The following is a 17,500-nucleotide window of genomic DNA, read 5'->3' on the forward strand; positions in this document are numbered from 1 at the left end:
TTACTTGATTTTTATTATCTAAGGGTTAAAAGTTAATGTTTTTGACATCAATAAACTAACAAGTCTGCCTAAATTCACTGATTCAACTTGCCAATCCAAGATCTGTCAATCGTCTACCCGACCCCCACCTTATACCGTACAAAACTAAAGTTTTATGGATAAATACAAGGAAAATACCCAAAATGACTCTTTGGAAGAGAGATAATCCATATTTGCCCCTCGTTTTTTGACATTCCTAAAACGCCCACACAAAACTCGTCGGTGGTGACGCATTTGTAATTACGTGGACGTAACGTGTGGCAGGCTTTTGATTGGTTGTTAAAACTCGCCGGCACGATTACAAATGTGTCACCGTCGACGAGCTTTGTATGGGCATTTTGAGAATATTCAAAAAGCAATGGACAAATATGAATTATCCCTCCTCGGAAGGGTTGTTTTGGAAATTTTCCCATGAATACAATTATATAAAAATTGAACAAGTGAAACCAAGAGGGTAGATTTTTGCCATACTTCAAATCTCAAAACCCCCAAACCGCAACAACAAAAAGTGGTTCACCCTTCAATTCTCGCTCACATCACATTTGGGATTTTAGGGTTTATCGATTTACCAACCAACCAACTGAACTCCAATTACTCCATTTCAACGGCGGCGATGGCGACTGTCAACGACACAGCAGAAACAACCCAGCAACCACCGGCACAAGGCGGACGACCAGTCGTCAAGCGTAAGCCGGTGTTCGTGAAAGTGGGTGACCTGAAACCTGGAACCAACGGCCATACGTTGTCTGTTAAGGTTCTGTCGTCGACTACGGTTTTGGATAAGAAGCCTCGCAATACGGCGTCGTTTAGTAGCCGTCCTGGTGCGGCTAATACTCGGATTGCTGAGTGTCTTATTGGTGATGAGACTGGGACTATTTTGTTCACTGCTCGTAACGATCAAGGTCTGTTTTTTTTTGACGTTTGGTAGATGTTATTGTGTAAATATGTATATGTGGTATACCGATGTTTAGGTTTGCTTTTAAAAATAATAAAAAGGTCTGGTTTTGGTTTAGTTTTTCAGAGTTTGATAAACTGCCAATAAATGGGCTCGAGTCAGTTAGGTGAAATTGCATCAGTCTAGGGTGTGAATGAGCCAAGCCCGATCTTGACTAGGTTCGAGCTCGAGCTCAGCTCGTTTTGATTTGCAAGAGCTCGGCTTGTTTCGAGTTACAAGAGCCCAGCTCGTGTAAAGCTTGAGCATGGGCCGTGAATTGTTTTTTAAGCTCGAGCTTGGCTCGGGCTCTTGTTGTGAGTTGTTTTTTAAGCTAGGGTTCAGCTCTTTTATTATTTAATATATAATTTTATATACGTTTATTTATTTGTATATGTCCTTTGAAAAACTTTAAATGAGCCTAAGCTCGGCTCGAGTTCATGTAGTACCCTAAACAAGACAAAGCTCGACTGTGCAGTGTGAATTTAATATCTAGAAGCCCATGATAGGTAAAACATAAAAATATAAAAATACATAAAGCTCGTTAAGTCTCAGCGAGCATAAACGAGCTTCTCATACAAGGCTCAAGCTTGGGCTCGATAAGTAAACGACTTTATTTGAGGTTGGGGCTTGAAAAAGCTCTCATTTTGAGGTTTTTATCGGTCCGAGCTCAAGTAGCTAGCGAGCGGCTCAGGCCCGTTTGCACTACTATCAATTACTGATTAATCCTCGCATACACCCGATTTTTACCACACTGCAAAATCTTATGGATGCTTTCATTATTGATGATATAGAATTTGTTATCAGTTTTATTCTTTTTGGTGCCTGTTGAAGGCTTGAAGAGACTTCCAGTTATCCGAATTTAATTTTGTTTATGTGAGCTGCGGATTTGTAGCAACTTGCAGGGTCATTTAGAAGATGATGCATTATACTTTCTCTTTTAGTTCGATTGATTATTCATTTATTTAGCTAATGATAATTGAACTTGTAATACAGTTGACTTAATGAAGGCTGGAACGACTGTGATCATCCGAAATGCAAAGATTGATATGTTCAAAGGGTCGATGAGGCTAGCTGTTGATAAGTGGGGCCGGATTGAGGTTACCGAAGATGCAAGTTTCACTGTTAAGGAAGATAACAACTTGTCTCTGGTGGAGTATGAGTTGGTTAACGTTACCGACTGATGACTTTTTTTTATCTGGTATGCCGAGCGAGGTATAATTTTCTTGTGACTCCTGGGGTTTTGGTATACGGCTACTTGGAGAAGGTCAGTTTAGTCCTTTTGTGTTAATCTTATTTTCACATGTAATGGAACTAAGTCTAGTGGCCTTCTAAGTTGGTTAACTTTGTAAAAAGATTTATCTTTTGAATTATCTTGATACCTCGCCGGCTTTTGTGGTTACGTTTGGTTATCAGACTGTTTTATTAGTAGTAATTTGTAAAAGATTCTCTCTTTTGATTGTTGTGTTGACATGTTAAGGTTCAAATGGCCACATGAATGAGGCGTGGTTCTTTTTGAACTGAGGTTTGAAGTGTAATCCTCATGTGACTACAAAATCACTTTTTAAGGTTCGTCAGCTTAGACCAAACTACATGATCTTTTGAGTGTAAAATTGTTTGTTTACACTAACATCCCCATAAATTATTGAGAAAATTATGTAGTCCTTTTCTCGAGTGTATTATACCTTTTGAATTATGCCCGAGAAAAATTCATCTGTAATCATGTGATAGGTGATTCCTTGGTTGCGTATTTACCTCCACTCGCATATCGGACTTTAATCTCATGTAATGTATGCTTTATGTTCTATGTGAAGTACATTCTCTTGCAAATGAGCTCTACTCGCATATTATACCTTCATATAGTTATGCCATAGAAAATTTTTCAACTTCAGCCTAAAGCATTCCTAGCCCATTCCCTACCCTATATCCATATATCATATAATTACACTAAAAATCATTGTTTTTCTCTCTCCTATTTAATTAAATAATACTTTTTATATCTTTATCATTATCTTTTCTCTTTCCTTCACTCACAACCACTTTTAGAAAATATTAAAAAATTATACGATATGAACAGTGAAACATCAAATTTAACTTTCCCCTATAACATTTTCTCTCATTTACTCACAACTATTTATAACCATATCATATAATTTACAAATTCTCATATAATTTTAGAGAACGAGCTGAGAATGCTCTTAGTTGTGCATTTACTTTCAGTCAGACTCTAATCCTGCAAAATCCATGGTCATATTCTATGTGAATGACATTCTTTATCTCCTTGAATCTACACTTGCATATACAACTTTGGTCATGTATTATGCTTTTTTTTGGTGCTATAATGTCTTCTGCTATGAAATGTTTATGATATGTGGAACTATTATAGCAAACATCATACATCCAAACCAAAATTATATGTGACTAAAATTGTGATGGATAAACTTTTAATGAAAATAAAGATACATTGAACAATTTATGCGTAAAACAAGAATATACATATTCAATATGTTTGTTCACAGGCCACCAAGAGAGTTTATCCAATTCAAACCACCCAATATGCACGGCCATAGATCCCACTCTTCTCAACTGTTGTGCTCCCAACTTTCAATCAACATACATAGGCAACCGATCGTATGCTTACAAACCAACTAAAGACCGCTTAGCGTGTTGGATCACCATCACCGATTACCAAAAACACCAACATAACAATCTTTTTGTATGTGTTAAAATGAATTATGGGTTACTGATTGCTCGTTTAAATTCCAAGTGTGTCTTTGCTGTCATTCTGGTTTCAGATTTCACAAAGAAAATGGATAATGCTAGAGTTTGCTTAAGGCATGTGAATTTTGCTGAGTATGAACCAAAAAGTTGTTACATGAATGATACCATACATTAAACATGATTTTTAGTCTGAGTTAATGGGATTAAAGCATGAGAGAAGTAAAGCAAATGTGCAACTAAAAGTTGAAACGCGAATGGTTGTTTACATTAAGCATGACGTCTAGCTTGAATTAACAGGATTAAAGCACAATAAACAAGTTAAAGCGTAAATAGGATTCGAGAAACCATTTACACCAATAAAATAAACTATTCAACTTGCAGAGTCACGTATTTGTGAATTTAACTTTTATCTTGTCCATAGGAGTTGTAGCATACTTGGCTCGAAACGACACAATCGAACATTTAGGTATGTGCAAGTAAACTTTTAACTCAAAAGCAATTTGTTCCATGCCTTCAAAACATGAATAATCAACATCGTCTTTTAACAAATAATCATTTATAAACCAGGCTTAAAAGTTTTCAAAAACATCAATCATCCATTACAAGGTCCAGTTGAATCTTGATAGCTAGGCAAAGTCATCCATAAAATCATCCATCTACAATCAACAAACAATTTACCCGAATGAAAAACCGTAGGGAAACATGGTAACTCTTCATTCCGAAAGACACCCAATCACAGCCCTAAACAAACAAAACTCCATGTCAAACAACATAAGCCTTTCCTAAATACAATCCATCATGTGAAAAACACATGACACTAAGTCTATTTATGAATGCTGTTCAAACATCAAAATATTATCATCCTAAAAGGTTCAAGTACGATAAAAGTTAAAAACTATAACAATGTAAGTGAATCCAGACTTGCTTCTAGTTATCATGCATTCTTGCAGCACACCCGGATCCTTCCAATAAGTCATCATACATCGTCGTTCAGATCTGATTAAAAGTACTGAATCAGCAGCATACTTGTATATCTAAACTTAATGAATAAGACCATTGTACTGTTATCCTACTTATACACTGCTCAGCATTATGCTCTATTCAACACATGAAACAAGCTATAATCTTGAAACAATCCAAAATCGTTTTTTATAACTGTGATGAACCGGTCACTAGAAAACTCAACCCTCACCAAGAAATGTTTGCTAATGCCGTTAATATATCTAATTTATCTAAGAACTGTTAATGTGGTTACCCGCACCATGAAGAACTAAGAATATAAATTACATTACTTGTAGCATTTCAAGAGACACATAACATAGAATTGGGATTTGGGCATTGTATGAGATATTAAGATAACACACACACGAATAAAATAGTAAACCAGACATACCTTCAAGCGTCCAACCACAGGTCCTCGGAGCCGAAAGCATTGATGTCAGCAACGCAGATGCAGTAGCTGAGTGAAACGGTAGCATTGATTCCACAGAGACACAGCTCATTTCAACCGGTGACCTAATTTAAGCAATTCACATAGAACACTAATAAAAAATCTTACATAAACTCCATTACAGCAACAGCAGATCCACACTTCAAACTGTAAATGAACCGAAAGATCACAAACATGAACAATTAATTGACAAATATTTGTGTTCATGTTCGTTCGTTTAAAAATAAACATGTTCGCGTTCATTTATGCTCGTTTGCTAAAAATCTATACGAAAAGTTCTGAACATAAACAAACATATATGAACGAACACAAACAAACATACATGGACACACTTGGTTAGAATTATAAAATACAGAATATATTTAGTTACTTGGTATTTAAACTAACATAAACAAACGTTCACGAACATAAATGATTCCTGATGTTAAATAAATGAACATAAACAAACTTCCTGTCAAACAGTACACTGCACGTTCAATTCATTTACAGGCATAGCTATGCATCCTAAGCCTAGGCAATTTAACCTAAAAAATGAAGAAAACAGATCATAATTAAACCATTACCACTTAAATCACTGAAACTGGAGACGTGAATATAAAGTCTGATATTGAATTAACTGAATGAATATTATTAATATAGAAACAAGCGTAAATGATGATGATGAAGTACGAAAGTAATTAATAACCTGAAAATGCGATGAGAAAGGGGTTTTTGAGTGGGGATACGGAAGGCTGAGCGTGCGGACGACGTGACACTGGGCTTAGCACCACCGGAGATTCTAGAAGCCGCCGAGCGGACGGCGGTGGCGTTGCGGAACACGGACCTGGCTGCGCCGGCGGTTGCCATTAGTACAGGGGTTTGGGATCTGTAAACTGGGGTTTTGGGGGTGGAATTATTTAAGTATTTCGTCCCTTGGGTTTCCTTATTTAGTAGACTTGAGTCTTAGCTTGAACCTTGTACGGGAAAAGGTCGTTTAGGCGTGTTGAGTCTTAATGAACCTTGTGTATGTGTATTTTTAAGTTTTTACACTTTTGAAGTTTTATGCATTACTTTCACACTGCAAAACCAAGCTTGAACCGAGCCTTGGGTCGTTTAAAGTATTTTACACGAGCTCGTGCAAAGTTTAGGCTCGCTTAAGGGTTTTCTCAAGTTTATAAGAAAAATGTATATAAATTAAAAAAACAAAAAACGAACCTTATCCGAGTTTACTCACGATTCGAGTTTGAATTTTAGAGAAAGAGCTTGAAATGAGCCAAGTTTGAGCTTGAGCTCTTGTAAGTAAAAAAAAATGAGCCTAGCTTAGGCCCGGTTCGGCTTGACTCGGCTAGTTTACGCCTCTACTTTCATAGGCGATAGCACAAACCCCATTAGTTTTTGCAATAGTTAGGGAACTAATCCATGCGGATGAAACTTAGTTGTCGCAACTTATGTCAGAACTGCTTGTGATATTTTGAAATATGATCATAAATAAATGTAGCCATATGCATAGAAAATATGAAATTTGATTTAGGGAAAAAAAACTATCAAGACTTGCATAACTTTTTTTATTTCTGTACTCCACCTTTTTTTAAGTTTAACATACTAGTTTAACATACTTTATTTTACAACTAAAATTTATGAGTGAATACGTAGCCTAATGTCATACAGACACAAAATCCTAACCATATGGACCACTAAGCTAACCTCATGCGCTTACATAACATTTCTTCAGCAGTTGGATGAGGCCAGCAGTCGAATTAATCACTTCCAACACTTTACTAACTCAACATTTTGGTTTAGGGGGGTGGGGGTGGGGGTGGGGGTGGTTTAAAAACCATAACTTGCAACCACCAATCACGGTGTGCCACCTCACCCCACCACTTTCCATCACTAGTGATGAAATTTTGGTGGGGGTGATGGTGTAATGAAATTTTTTTTTATTTTTTTATTTTTTTTATAATAAATACTAAAACAAGGTTAAATTAAATAAAAAATAAAACAAGATTAAATAAATATTACAAAGATAAATAAATTAAAAAAACCGACAAAAAATAACCTACGGCGCTTCCCAACCTCACTTCTCGCATAGCTCGCGTTTGCGTTGAAGTAGGATCGATCTAAAGGGTTCGTTAAGATGTTCGTGCGGTTGTACGATGAATGTTAAATAGGCGTTTTTTTTGTTTTCATTCAAATGGTTGATATACGTCTCGTCACGTTTTAATTTTGAAGCAAGAGCTAGTTGCTTTCGCTCCTTCGTCTCGACCATTTCCGCCAACTTAGCCGACTTGTATTCGTTGAAGTCCTCGGCCACCGTTTCCTTTCCTAATCTTGACGATTCCCCACTTTTCTTGCGATGCGGCCGTGTGGGTGTGGGTGTGTCTTCGTCGGGATCGTCTCCTGGTTGATCGTTCAAGTTCATGTTCGGCGTTTTGCTTGACAAGCCGTCGGTAGACGTTGTGTAGTTCCCGGAATCGGAAGTTTTTGATCTTTTTGAAGAAGATCCTTTTTTCCTTGGAGCCGTCGGTCCGTCCATGTCGACCACGGGAACCGGTTCCCACTTCGGGTGGTGTCTCGCAATCTCCCACGCATCCAAGTGGGGAAAAGATTTATATCGGAAAATCTTGATATAATTGCTCAAGGCGTTCTTTATGATAGTCGTCTCGCTCGCTCCGCTTTGTGGATCTCGGCTCTACAAAACATTTCGAAAAATATATATATATCAAAATTGTAAAAATAAAGTAATAAATTATAAAAAAAATTGAACTAATAAATTTAAAAAAATAATTCGCAATTGGATGTAGCAAGCATTAAATTTTGACATTTTTCTATTCAAATCTCCCCACTTGGAAGTCATTTTATCCATGTTTCGATCGGTTGCACCGGGAAGTTTTTCGAAATGTGCAATAACACGTCTCCATAACAACTCTCGTTTTTGTTGGTTTCCGTGTTTTTTTGTTTCGGAGGCGTGTAAATAAGCCTTGGTCAAGGCGACCTCCTCCGCGGACGACCAAGGTCTACGGACGATGGCATCTTCCTCCGCAGGCTCCTCCGCGGGTTCATCTTCATCCACATCGTCGTCTTCATCACGAAAAGCACGTGCAAATTGATGTATAACATTGTTATCCTCTAAAGGATCGACGGACGTTTGTGACGGTTGAGATTGAAACGTTTCAAAAGGATGATTTTGAAATATTTGGCTAGAAAAAGGTGGAATAAACGGTTGGTTTTGATACGGTGTCGATGAAAACGGTGAATTAAATGTTTGAGCTTGAAATTGTTGGTTTTGGAACGGTTGTGATTGAAAAGGTTGTGGTTGGAATGGTTGGGTTGTGTCGGGTTCATCTTGTAATCGGAATCTCGCCGGCTCGCCAAGATTTTGTCGAACCTTTAGTCGGGATTGGGTTTTCTTTGAACCCGAGCCACGTTTCTTTGAACCATCCATTTGTGTGATGTTAGAATGTTGTTTGTAGTAGAGGATTTGAGTTGGATTTGAAGATGGATTTGATTATATTTATATAGGTTAATTAAGTTCTTTTTTTATCTCCTCTCAACAGTAACAAGCTTCTCCAACGGTCGAATTGAGTGCGTGATGGCCATCACGGTCGGTCCCCCATCAATGATGGGAGGACCGGCGACGGTGTTCCCGTGACCATCACGCGTGATGGCCACCTATAAAAGACCACCCCCCGTGGCCTTAGCCTTTGTCTTTTAACGATCTGTCCTCATTTACTCAAAAACCATCCGGCTCATTTATGTAACCGAACACTACTTGTTTCACATCTCCGTTCATTCCAATTTTAAAACATTAATACAAATAGTATTATATGATATAAACTTCGTGGCACTTGTGCACACTCTTTATGTTGTAATAGAAAGCAAGTAAGAAAATAAAATAGATATAATTTGCTTTAATAAAGATGAAGATAGATTAAGTTTTTACTTTTAAGTTGAAAGGAACATACATTAAATTTTGCATAAAAGATTGAAAAAATAATTTTAAATTTATTACTACAACATTTTCTAATATATTACAAGGTACATCACCTTATACATAAAGTACAAATAATACAACATGGTTCGTGAATAGTTAGTTTGATTAAAATGAAGCAAAAACAAATAAAATAAATATACATAACAATAAAATAATCAATCACATATAATAAACAACCTTTTTATTTTTAGAAAAATTTGGGATTTCATGGTTGATCATCATGATAAGGATCCCAGAACAAAAAGGACAACAAGATAGCATTTGGTAACAAGATAGGAATCCAAGGGTTGATATCATTTCCAAGCTTCTTCCTTCTAAGCCTTTTTCTCATATACTCTATCTTATCTTCATCACCCCATTTGGCCTCTTCAACACCCTTAGCAAGCACCAATGGTGGTGGCTGTTGGTAAGGGCACTTTGACCTCCAAGAAATTTGGTTAATGACACCTAATTTGGATACCCTTTTGAGGAATAGGCCAATAAGCCATTGGAATTGGTTGTGTTTGGGACACAGGATTGGAGGGTAGTCCCAGTTGAGGTAGCATGGGATTTGGGTGGAGATGAAGAATTGAGAGTGGAGAGCTGGGGTGTGTGTAGGGTGGGTTAGGATGTGAGTTAGGGCATGGTGTCTTTGTTCCCATGTGGTTTCTTCCATTTTTGTGGTTTGAGTTTGTTCGGATTGGATAGCTATGGCTTTGGTGGGTGTGATATTACCATAATGGACATGGTGGGGGGAAAGCACAAATTATTAGCTTACTATGTTACAAAATATGTCAAGGATTAAATCGATATAACTCAAAACAATATATATATATATATATATATATATATATATATATATATATAAAACAAACACAAGACAACTCCCAATATTATTACACATAAGAATTATAACTCAAAAATTTGTATGATAGCTCTCTTATGGAAGCGTACCCTTGTAACACAACTTTAAGCCCATGACTTAGTTGTTGTAGTTACTTGGCTTTCCACCCCAAAACTCACGGGTTGGGCCTTTGATACAAACCCTTCTTAAGATGAAGGGTTCAAGAGAGACAAATGGGTGAGGAGTGATGACAATGAACGGTCTAAGAAACCGCAACGATTATTATAAAATTGTGTCTATTTATAGGATCTTGTTTTAGGTTCTACAGTATCCATGTTTTATATATTTGGAGAATTGGCATCTCGACTCGGGTCAACTATCTTTGTTCTTGTTTATTTTAATCAATCAAATTTCAGGGTTTTATCAGCCTTTTTCTCGACCGAACAACAATAACCAACATTGTGTTCATAATAGGATAACTGACATGTCCTTCCATCTACATGCTACTCGAAATAATGCGTTATTAATCAAAAACCATAAACTCCAATAAACAGAAAATTGTACCTAACAAAAATAGAATACTGATACATTAAACAAGAGAAACTAAATCATCTGCCTCTTAAGACCAAAGGGTAAAACCAAACAGCCTGCAACTACTTCTACAAGTCGAAACCGATTCTTGTGGCCCAATGTGAGATTGATTCAGGCTCGGGATCGGTTTAATGCATCGACTCTTCTCAGTCAAAAGACTAGAAATCGTGTCGTGTTGGCTGTAACTATTATGCTGCCCCAAATATCCCTGACCGAAACCCATACGCCTTGAATCATTGGCCACGATTACCGGAGGAGAGAAAGTAGGCTGCACGATTGCATTCGGGAAATGCATAACCAGTGGATGGTGCATATTGTTACAAACTATTTCTTGACCTTGCAAGACCTCACTGGACGGAAAGGCTCGGTTTCTGAGATCGTTCCTTAATAAAGATATCATCGAGTTTCTTGATCCAATGATCCCAGAGGGACGACGACTATAATTAAAAACTTCTTGACCTTGCAAAACCTTCTGAAATCCTAAAGAATTCTTGAAATCTAATGATCTTCCTACCCCATCTGTATAAAATGTAAAGAGTTTTAAAAAGTCAACATTTTTGTAGCATGAAAGCAAACAGAAATGAACATCAAAACCGACCTTCAAGGACTTGAAGTTTGGGCAGGAAATCGGTCTTCATCCTTTTGGAAACGGGTGGCAAGATGCTGTCACGCCCCTCGATCTCCCATAGTGAAACTCGGTTTTGCTTTGTGGCTTCCACACAATCCCACCTTACCTTTAATATACGAAAACATTAAGATTTAAGATTATTTGATTTGAACCGGTAAATAAATGACTGTAAGTATATAAACTTGCCTACCATCAGACACCTCCACTTTGATCCAGGCCAGTTAACAGGATCAATGTCACCAATCCCGGTTATGACCCCTGTGCACAGCCTCTCATTAGCATCATCGGTTTCAAACCGCAGATTAAACCTCATTCCCGGTGTGAATTTGTTCTCAAGACTCTTGAGAAACTGATGGTATGGTACAATGAATTTTGACCCACTCCTACAAGACGTTGGAAAGTTATGATTATGCGAAAATACAGGTTATATGAACACCAGTGGCGCGCTATTCACAAGTTATACAGCGCGCATAAAAATAAAATAAGAATTTATACGAGCCTGCATGATATGTGGAAAATGTTATATAGACTCGTATATATGTGAAAAATGTTATACTGCACACACAACTTACTGAAACTAACATATGTAAAGGTGTAAAAAGTCAAACTGCTTGTAAGCTGCTCAAGATCAACTCACTAAAACTTGAATCCAGCCTAAAAGTAAGTTTCACTTATCGAGTTCAACTGGCTCGCGAGTCTATTACAATTATAATTTTTATTTGTATATTAAATATATTTTTATAATAATAATTATTATTATACATCATACTATACTACGATAAACATTATTGAATCTAATCTAACTAATATATTAAAGCAAAATCATTTTGTCCACATGGCATTCAATTAGACCATCCACATAGGAAATGAAAAATATGTTGTTAGTGGAAATTGAACTCAATACCTTGATTTTAAAATGTTTGTGGCTTACCAACTCAACAAGAATGAATTGATGGTAGCCTTCTTTTTTCTTAATTGGTATAGATTCACAACCTTCCATTTTGATTTCTTATAATACAAATTATTTTTACTAATCTATGAGTTTTATGAAATTATTTATATCTTATGAATCTATAAGATATGGTATTATGTATATTATTAAATTTAACTTTTTTGTTTTATTTTTTTAATCACCCGTGTATCACACGGGCTCTATCCTAGTAGTATAATATTATACGTAAAAATTATAATAATAAGAAAGCAAACCGCCCGAGCAAGCTCGAGCTTGGAAATTGCTGACGGGCAGAACTAGAACTTTAGGAAAAGAACCCTTAATGAGCTCCAGCTCTCAAAAGTTAAACGCGCCAAGTCAAGCATGAATCTTGACAAGCTCGGGCTCGGCTTGGCTAAACCCACATATGTGAACTGAAATACCTTGGATTATAGGACACATTAAAGACAGTTTTCTGAGATATAGAGTTGACAATGGTAGTGAAATCGGAAGCATTCAACAACTGAGCAGAAGCCACCGGATAATCCGACGCAGTTTTCAGTTGAACCGCTCGACGGACACCCAATCTGAGAACTCCATCTTCACCCCTGAGAAACAGAACAGCATCTCCACACACAAGTTTCTTGTGGTTAACAAAGGCACTCCAACCAGTAGTCAGCAAATGCCGCCTCGGCTGCCCTCTGTAAATATGCCGAAACTTCCACTCGTTTCCGTGAAGATCTTTCGCCACAATCTCTTGCCAAGGCCGTTGCTGCTCATAATCCTGCAATATCCAAAATTAACTAATAACACTTCAATACACATTAATTAGTTATACATACATTTTGAATGTTTTGGTTTTGGGAATTATGATTTGTTGATTCCGTATGAAATTGATACGATTTTTGGTTTCTTTATCCTTGGTTACAAATGAATTTGATACAATCAACACATTTACTAAATAAAAAAAATACCAAAGCAGGTACCCTAATGAAATACCGGTACCAAACCAACACATTCAGTGGTGGCTTGTGGGACAGCAAAAATAAGTTAGGGCTTTAGGCCCATACTTAATTAAGCCCCCCAAGTCCAGAAAAAACATTATATACAGACATATTACAATGAGTAAAGTAAATTCAAAGTAATGTATGGTAGGTTTGGTTACTATTAAAATATAGATTATGAGTTCAAAACTTGTAATTAGCAATTTTTTTCCTTAGCAATTGTCATGAAATGCTACAAAATCTTGTTTCGATATAGGCCTCCACATTCACATTCGTTGAGCCAGCCCTGAATACATTCAATACGGTATTCGTTTATTCGGTACCTAGTTTTATTCAAAATATACTATGTATCGCTATTATCATACCAGAGGAGGAAAACAATCTTCGGCAGCTCGGCGTGGTACCGAGAATCCGCCATGGGTGCTGGTATCAGAAGCCGTGAGCGTTTTACAGAACATATGTGGTGTTGAAGGTTTTTCATTGTTGTCTTCTTCAACCTTAATTTCACCTGGAATCAGTGAAACTTGAGCAAACACTTCCTCAGTCCCTTGCTCGGCCTAATTAGTTGTCATATCAAATGAAACAATTTAATAATATATATAATCCAAAACCCTCATTTGCTATATTTAATAATTATAAACACAGGAAAGGGTTTACATGAAGTTTAACGTCGACAACACGACAGAAAACGTGTGGCATAGCCTTATTAGCAGGTATAGATTATAGGAGTTTAAGTGGATAGACTACCAATCTGGACGCGTAATGAATCCCGATACATAAAGAGCTGACTTTGGACCATACGTAGGAAAAGTGCAACAAGTCAAGAGATGTTCACGATTTACATTGCTTGATCACATAGGCTTCAATGAATCCCGTTAAAGCTTTGGAGAATATGTCATTGGCAATCGCATAATGGTGTTCAAGGGATTAAAAGGTTGGCAAGGGACATGGATGGATTTAACGTGCGCTAGGTGAAAATTGATTTAAGTAATTTTTTTAGTTTAAGAGCATAAAATGAAAATTGATTTACTTTTTAAAAACAAGTTTTACCATTAGCAAACAAAAAAGTTATACGCATAAGTAAAAAAAAGAAGTAAAAGTTAATTGAACAAGTAAAAAAAAACAGTTACCATGTTAAAAACTATAGACGATGTAGATTTTAATGTTTTGTTCTTAAAAAAGAGAATTTTCAAACCTTTTACAAAGCTACTTTAAAAGTTTATTTAAATTTGTAATATTTATTATTATAAGAAGTAGCATAGAGTAGGGTCAAGCATAGGGAAGAATGATGATGCGAATGATAAGTTGACAGGCGACCCGGACAAGCCGGGTTTCCGTTCCAATCCAGTTTCTATCTTTGACTTCTATAGTTGTATTGTATTACTTTAAAAAGATAAAAATCATTTTGTAGTATTTTCTTTTAAGCAACATTTGAAATCTGTAAGCTATACTCTTTATAAAATGACACTTGCAGGAGAAGAAGTTCAATCTCTAAAACAACAAAAGCAATCTTCAAAGGTTATACGAACAGATTTTAAACTTGTTTTAATTTTCTTTACCAATTATTTTTATTCACAAAATTTATCTTATATTTCAATATCATGTATTGCATATTTCAACTTTTACACTACTGAAGGGAGGGCGGTTACATAAACTACCTTAATCTTCATCATCATCTACTACGCTAAATGCGCTTAAACAAGGGGCAACACTCATTTCAACAACCCCAACTCTCTATTCTCTCCACACACATACGCATGCTCTCTCCCCCTTCCTCCTTTCATCGGTACCCAAAATTAGGCACCTTCACATGAGTTAGGTGCCGGTGTACCCCATTAGGGTACCATACCCAATTAAGGGTACTCACAGGTGCTCCTCTCCCTCTTATATATAGGTTTTGATAAAAGAAATTTTTTATGTTTTAAAATAATTCTTTAAATGTGTATGTTTCCTATCATCCTTAAATGCCTTCACTTAACACCATCTCCATCACCTGACCACCCACCACCATTATCAATATCCTCATTGTCACCATTAACATCATCAAAACCAACAAAATCAAAACCTAAATGAATTAAATTTCAAGAAACCTCTAGATAAAAACATAACTTCTATCAGAGAAAACCTTTTATAAATTTAAAAATAACCCTAAATCTCATATCAAAGTGTGGATAACTTGCAAACGAAACCCCTAGATTCACTCATAAAAATTAAGATACCACTCATGTATAACATAATAATCAGGTAGTAATAGAAACAAAAGGAAGTGAAAAATGCATCTTTACACGTAAAATCGCTAGAGTAGTTTGTCATTAACGACAATTATTATAATCCTTAAAGAATATAGTGCCATTTTGAAATGATTCAAAGGTAATGTAATATATGTTTTAACGATTTATTTATACCCATCTTACACGCTATCGTAATGTAATGTAAACATGACATTGTCTATCTCGACTTAAAATAAATCAAGTGATGCCTTCTGAAACTTTTGATAAGTGACATGATCTCTAAGAGATGCCCTTTAATCTAAGTGAAATAGAACTTTACAAGTATAAATACGAGTCTTGAGACCGAAACTTAGTATCTACTATGTAAATATGGATTGCGATTAGCAACTTTTCTACAGAGCGCTGAATCAAATACGAAATTGAAAAGGTTTACAAAGTTAATATGGACCACTGATAAAGGCACATCAACGACTGTTGGTGACAATTTTATAAATAGCCGGAAAAACATAGCGTAAAGGGAATATACATCATTATTGATATTTTTATCTACTTTTACCATTCGTTATTAAAAGGAACGTAACTTTTACACACTTCATTATTTTTAAAACAATTATGTCATAATAATGGAGCATTTCATCTTTTACTTGAGTGTGTGTGTTTATATAGTATTGCTATACGTAAAGATTGCGATTGCGTGATTATGTGAGCAAAGTTATGTTATTATACATATACGGTTATGTGATTATATATATCAGATTGTACAAGGCCATCAGTGGGTAAGCTATATAAGACCAAGGCTTTAGTCTCCAGTTTTATAAAGCATCCATCTAACATAAAAGATTGTATTATGGGTTTTGAGAGAGAGAGAAAAGAAAGGCCTCTAACATTTTAGTTAGTTTTAGGCCTTCGAATACGTTCAGCTGACCCTGTAATTATATGATTACGCACATATATGCTCTTTTACATGCATAAGTGTACGTGATTACATACATAAGTTACGTAATTATCCTCAACAAAATTCATTTTCTAAGGGCGTGTTCGTTTCATATAATTCGTGGGAATTCAAAGGAATTGGAATTAAAATCTCATGACATAGCGTGTTTGTTTCGTTGGAATTGGATTTTAATTCCATGTTGGTGTGTTCGGTTGTCAAGGAACTGAAATTGAAATTGGAATTCAATTCCTTTAAATAAATGGATTCTAAATCCTTCCAAAATGTGAAGGATTTCAAGTGAATTCGTTGGAATCTTTTCTCGAGGTTTTTTTTATTTAACGAGAACAACGAACAAAATATTTTAGATTTTTTACTTTTTTTGTTTTCGATTTATATTTTGAGTTATGAATTTTTTATTATTATTTTTGAATTTTTTTTGAGGGGTTTTTGATTTTAATAGAAAACTCTTAAAAAAATAATTAAAAAATCATAAAGCAAAATATAAATAACAAACAAAAAATCTAAAAAAGCTAAAATTTTTCGCAGTTATCCTCATTAAAAAAAGACCGATTCTAATTTTTTTGTCAAATAAACACATCAAGAATGAAATTGGATTTAAATTCCTTCAAATTCCAATTCCTAATGGATTGTTCAGATTCCAAATCCAATTCCTTCCAATTCCAAATCCTATGTAAATTCCAATTTCAATTTCATCATATTCTGTGAAACGAACGCACCCTGAGAGAACTTGCGCCCGCATGCATATCATATGTAGGAATTTATTTTGAAAAAAAGTAAAAATAAATGCATAATATATATATATATATATATATATATATATATATATATATATATATACCTTTGATTTCCTTAACGGATTTTCTAGGGACACCGCCCAATTGCTAAAACACCGGCCTATACGCCGCGTATAGGTCTATACGCCGCGTATAGGTCTATACGCGGCGTATAGGCCGGTGTTCCTAGAAAATCCAACCAATTTTGTCTTATTATGTTTTTTTTTAATTTTTTTTCTTTGTTATTTTGTTATTATTATTATTATCATTATATATTAATTAATTATTTATTTATTATTTAATATTCTTTCGGTGAAAAACAGTTAACACATATTACCAAAAATCATTGTTAAATCTGTACAAATAAAAGAAAATACGACAACTAAAACATAAAATCTACGTGAAGTCCCCCATATCCATGCCCATGTCGTCGTCGTGGCCCACAAGCCCCCC

At 35.6% G+C, this 17,500-nt stretch overlaps 4 protein-coding genes across 5 annotated transcripts; 1 reads left to right on the forward strand and 3 right to left on the reverse strand.

Moving 5' to 3' along the window:
* Positions 1-652: 652 nt before the first annotated feature.
* LOC143556281 (uncharacterized protein At4g28440-like) lies at positions 653-2,465 on the forward strand. Its single transcript, XM_077045640.1, has 2 exons — positions 653-941; positions 1,967-2,465. Exons 1-2 carry the CDS (start codon positions 653-655, stop codon positions 2,152-2,154), a joined length of 477 nt encoding a protein of 158 aa, XP_076901755.1. The 3' UTR covers positions 2,155-2,465.
* A 1,867-nt stretch (positions 2,466-4,332) lies between these two features.
* On the reverse strand, positions 4,333-6,058 carry LOC143556282 (protein NUCLEAR FUSION DEFECTIVE 6, mitochondrial-like). 2 transcript variants are annotated; one of them, XM_077045642.1, is made up of 3 exons: positions 5,827-6,055; positions 5,085-5,206; positions 4,333-4,432 (listed from the first exon to the last, which is right to left on the reverse strand). In XM_077045642.1, the coding sequence occupies exons 1-3, from the start codon at positions 5,985-5,987 to the stop codon at positions 4,425-4,427; spliced, it is 291 nt and encodes a 96-aa protein (XP_076901757.1). In that variant the 5' UTR covers positions 5,988-6,055; the 3' UTR covers positions 4,333-4,424. The 2 variants fall into 2 exon arrangements, with proteins under 2 accessions (XP_076901757.1, XP_076901756.1); XM_077045641.1 differs by lacking the exon at positions 4,333-4,432 and adding an exon at positions 4,612-4,687 and having other exon boundaries at positions 5,827-6,058.
* Positions 6,059-9,316: 3,258 nt separating this feature from the next.
* Positions 9,317-9,766, reverse strand: LOC143556291 (uncharacterized). The gene has a single exon (XM_077045649.1). It carries the CDS (start codon positions 9,764-9,766, stop codon positions 9,317-9,319), a length of 450 nt encoding a protein of 149 aa, XP_076901764.1.
* A 698-nt stretch (positions 9,767-10,464) lies between these two features.
* On the reverse strand, positions 10,465-13,787 carry LOC143556283 (auxin response factor 3-like). The gene is made up of 6 exons (XM_077045643.1): positions 13,746-13,787; positions 13,454-13,645; positions 12,528-12,868; positions 11,344-11,536; positions 11,124-11,259; positions 10,465-11,044 (listed from the first exon to the last, which is right to left on the reverse strand). Exons 1-6 carry the CDS (start codon positions 13,785-13,787, stop codon positions 10,554-10,556), a joined length of 1,395 nt encoding a protein of 464 aa, XP_076901758.1. The 3' UTR covers positions 10,465-10,553.
* Positions 13,788-17,500: the final 3,713 nt, after the last annotated feature.

Source organism: Bidens hawaiensis, unplaced genomic scaffold (genome assembly GCF_021521415.1).
Source record: "Bidens hawaiensis isolate Kalapana, Puna unplaced genomic scaffold, B.hawaiensis_p1.1 tig00018507_1, whole genome shotgun sequence".
NCBI classification, from domain to species: domain Eukaryota; kingdom Viridiplantae; phylum Streptophyta; class Magnoliopsida; order Asterales; family Asteraceae; genus Bidens; species Bidens hawaiensis.

Bases quoted from the DNA above. Each gene is read 5' to 3' on its own strand.
- LOC143556281 (XM_077045640.1), top strand. From the start codon at position 653: ATGGCGACTGTCAACGACACAGCAGAAACAACCCAGCAACCACCGGCA. The intron at 942-1,966 runs GTCTGTTTTTTT...CTTGTAATACAG, and splicing joins CACTGCTCGTAACGATCAAG to TTGACTTAATGAAGGCTGGA.
- LOC143556282 (XM_077045641.1), bottom strand. From the start codon at position 5,987: ATGGCAACCGCCGGCGCAGCCAGGTCCGTGTTCCGCAACGCCACCGCC. The intron at 5,207-5,826 runs GTTATTAATTAC...TGCTTAAATTAG, and splicing joins CTTTCTCATCGCATTTTCAG to GTCACCGGTTGAAATGAGCT. The intron at 4,688-5,084 runs GTATGTCTGGTT...ACTTTTAATCAG, and splicing joins CTGTGGTTGGACGCTTGAAG to ATCTGAACGACGATGTATGA.
- LOC143556291 (XM_077045649.1), bottom strand. From the start codon at position 9,766: ATGGAAGAAACCACATGGGAACAAAGACACCATGCCCTAACTCACATC.
- LOC143556283 (XM_077045643.1), bottom strand. From the start codon at position 13,787: ATGCCACACGTTTTCTGTCGTGTTGTCGACGTTAAACTTCAT. The intron at 13,646-13,745 runs GTAAACCCTTTC...ACAACTAATTAG, and splicing joins TTGTCGACGTTAAACTTCAT to GCCGAGCAAGGGACTGAGGA. The intron at 11,537-12,527 runs GTATTTCAGTTC...AACGTCTTGTAG, and splicing joins AATGTGTCCTATAATCCAAG to GAGTGGGTCAAAATTCATTG.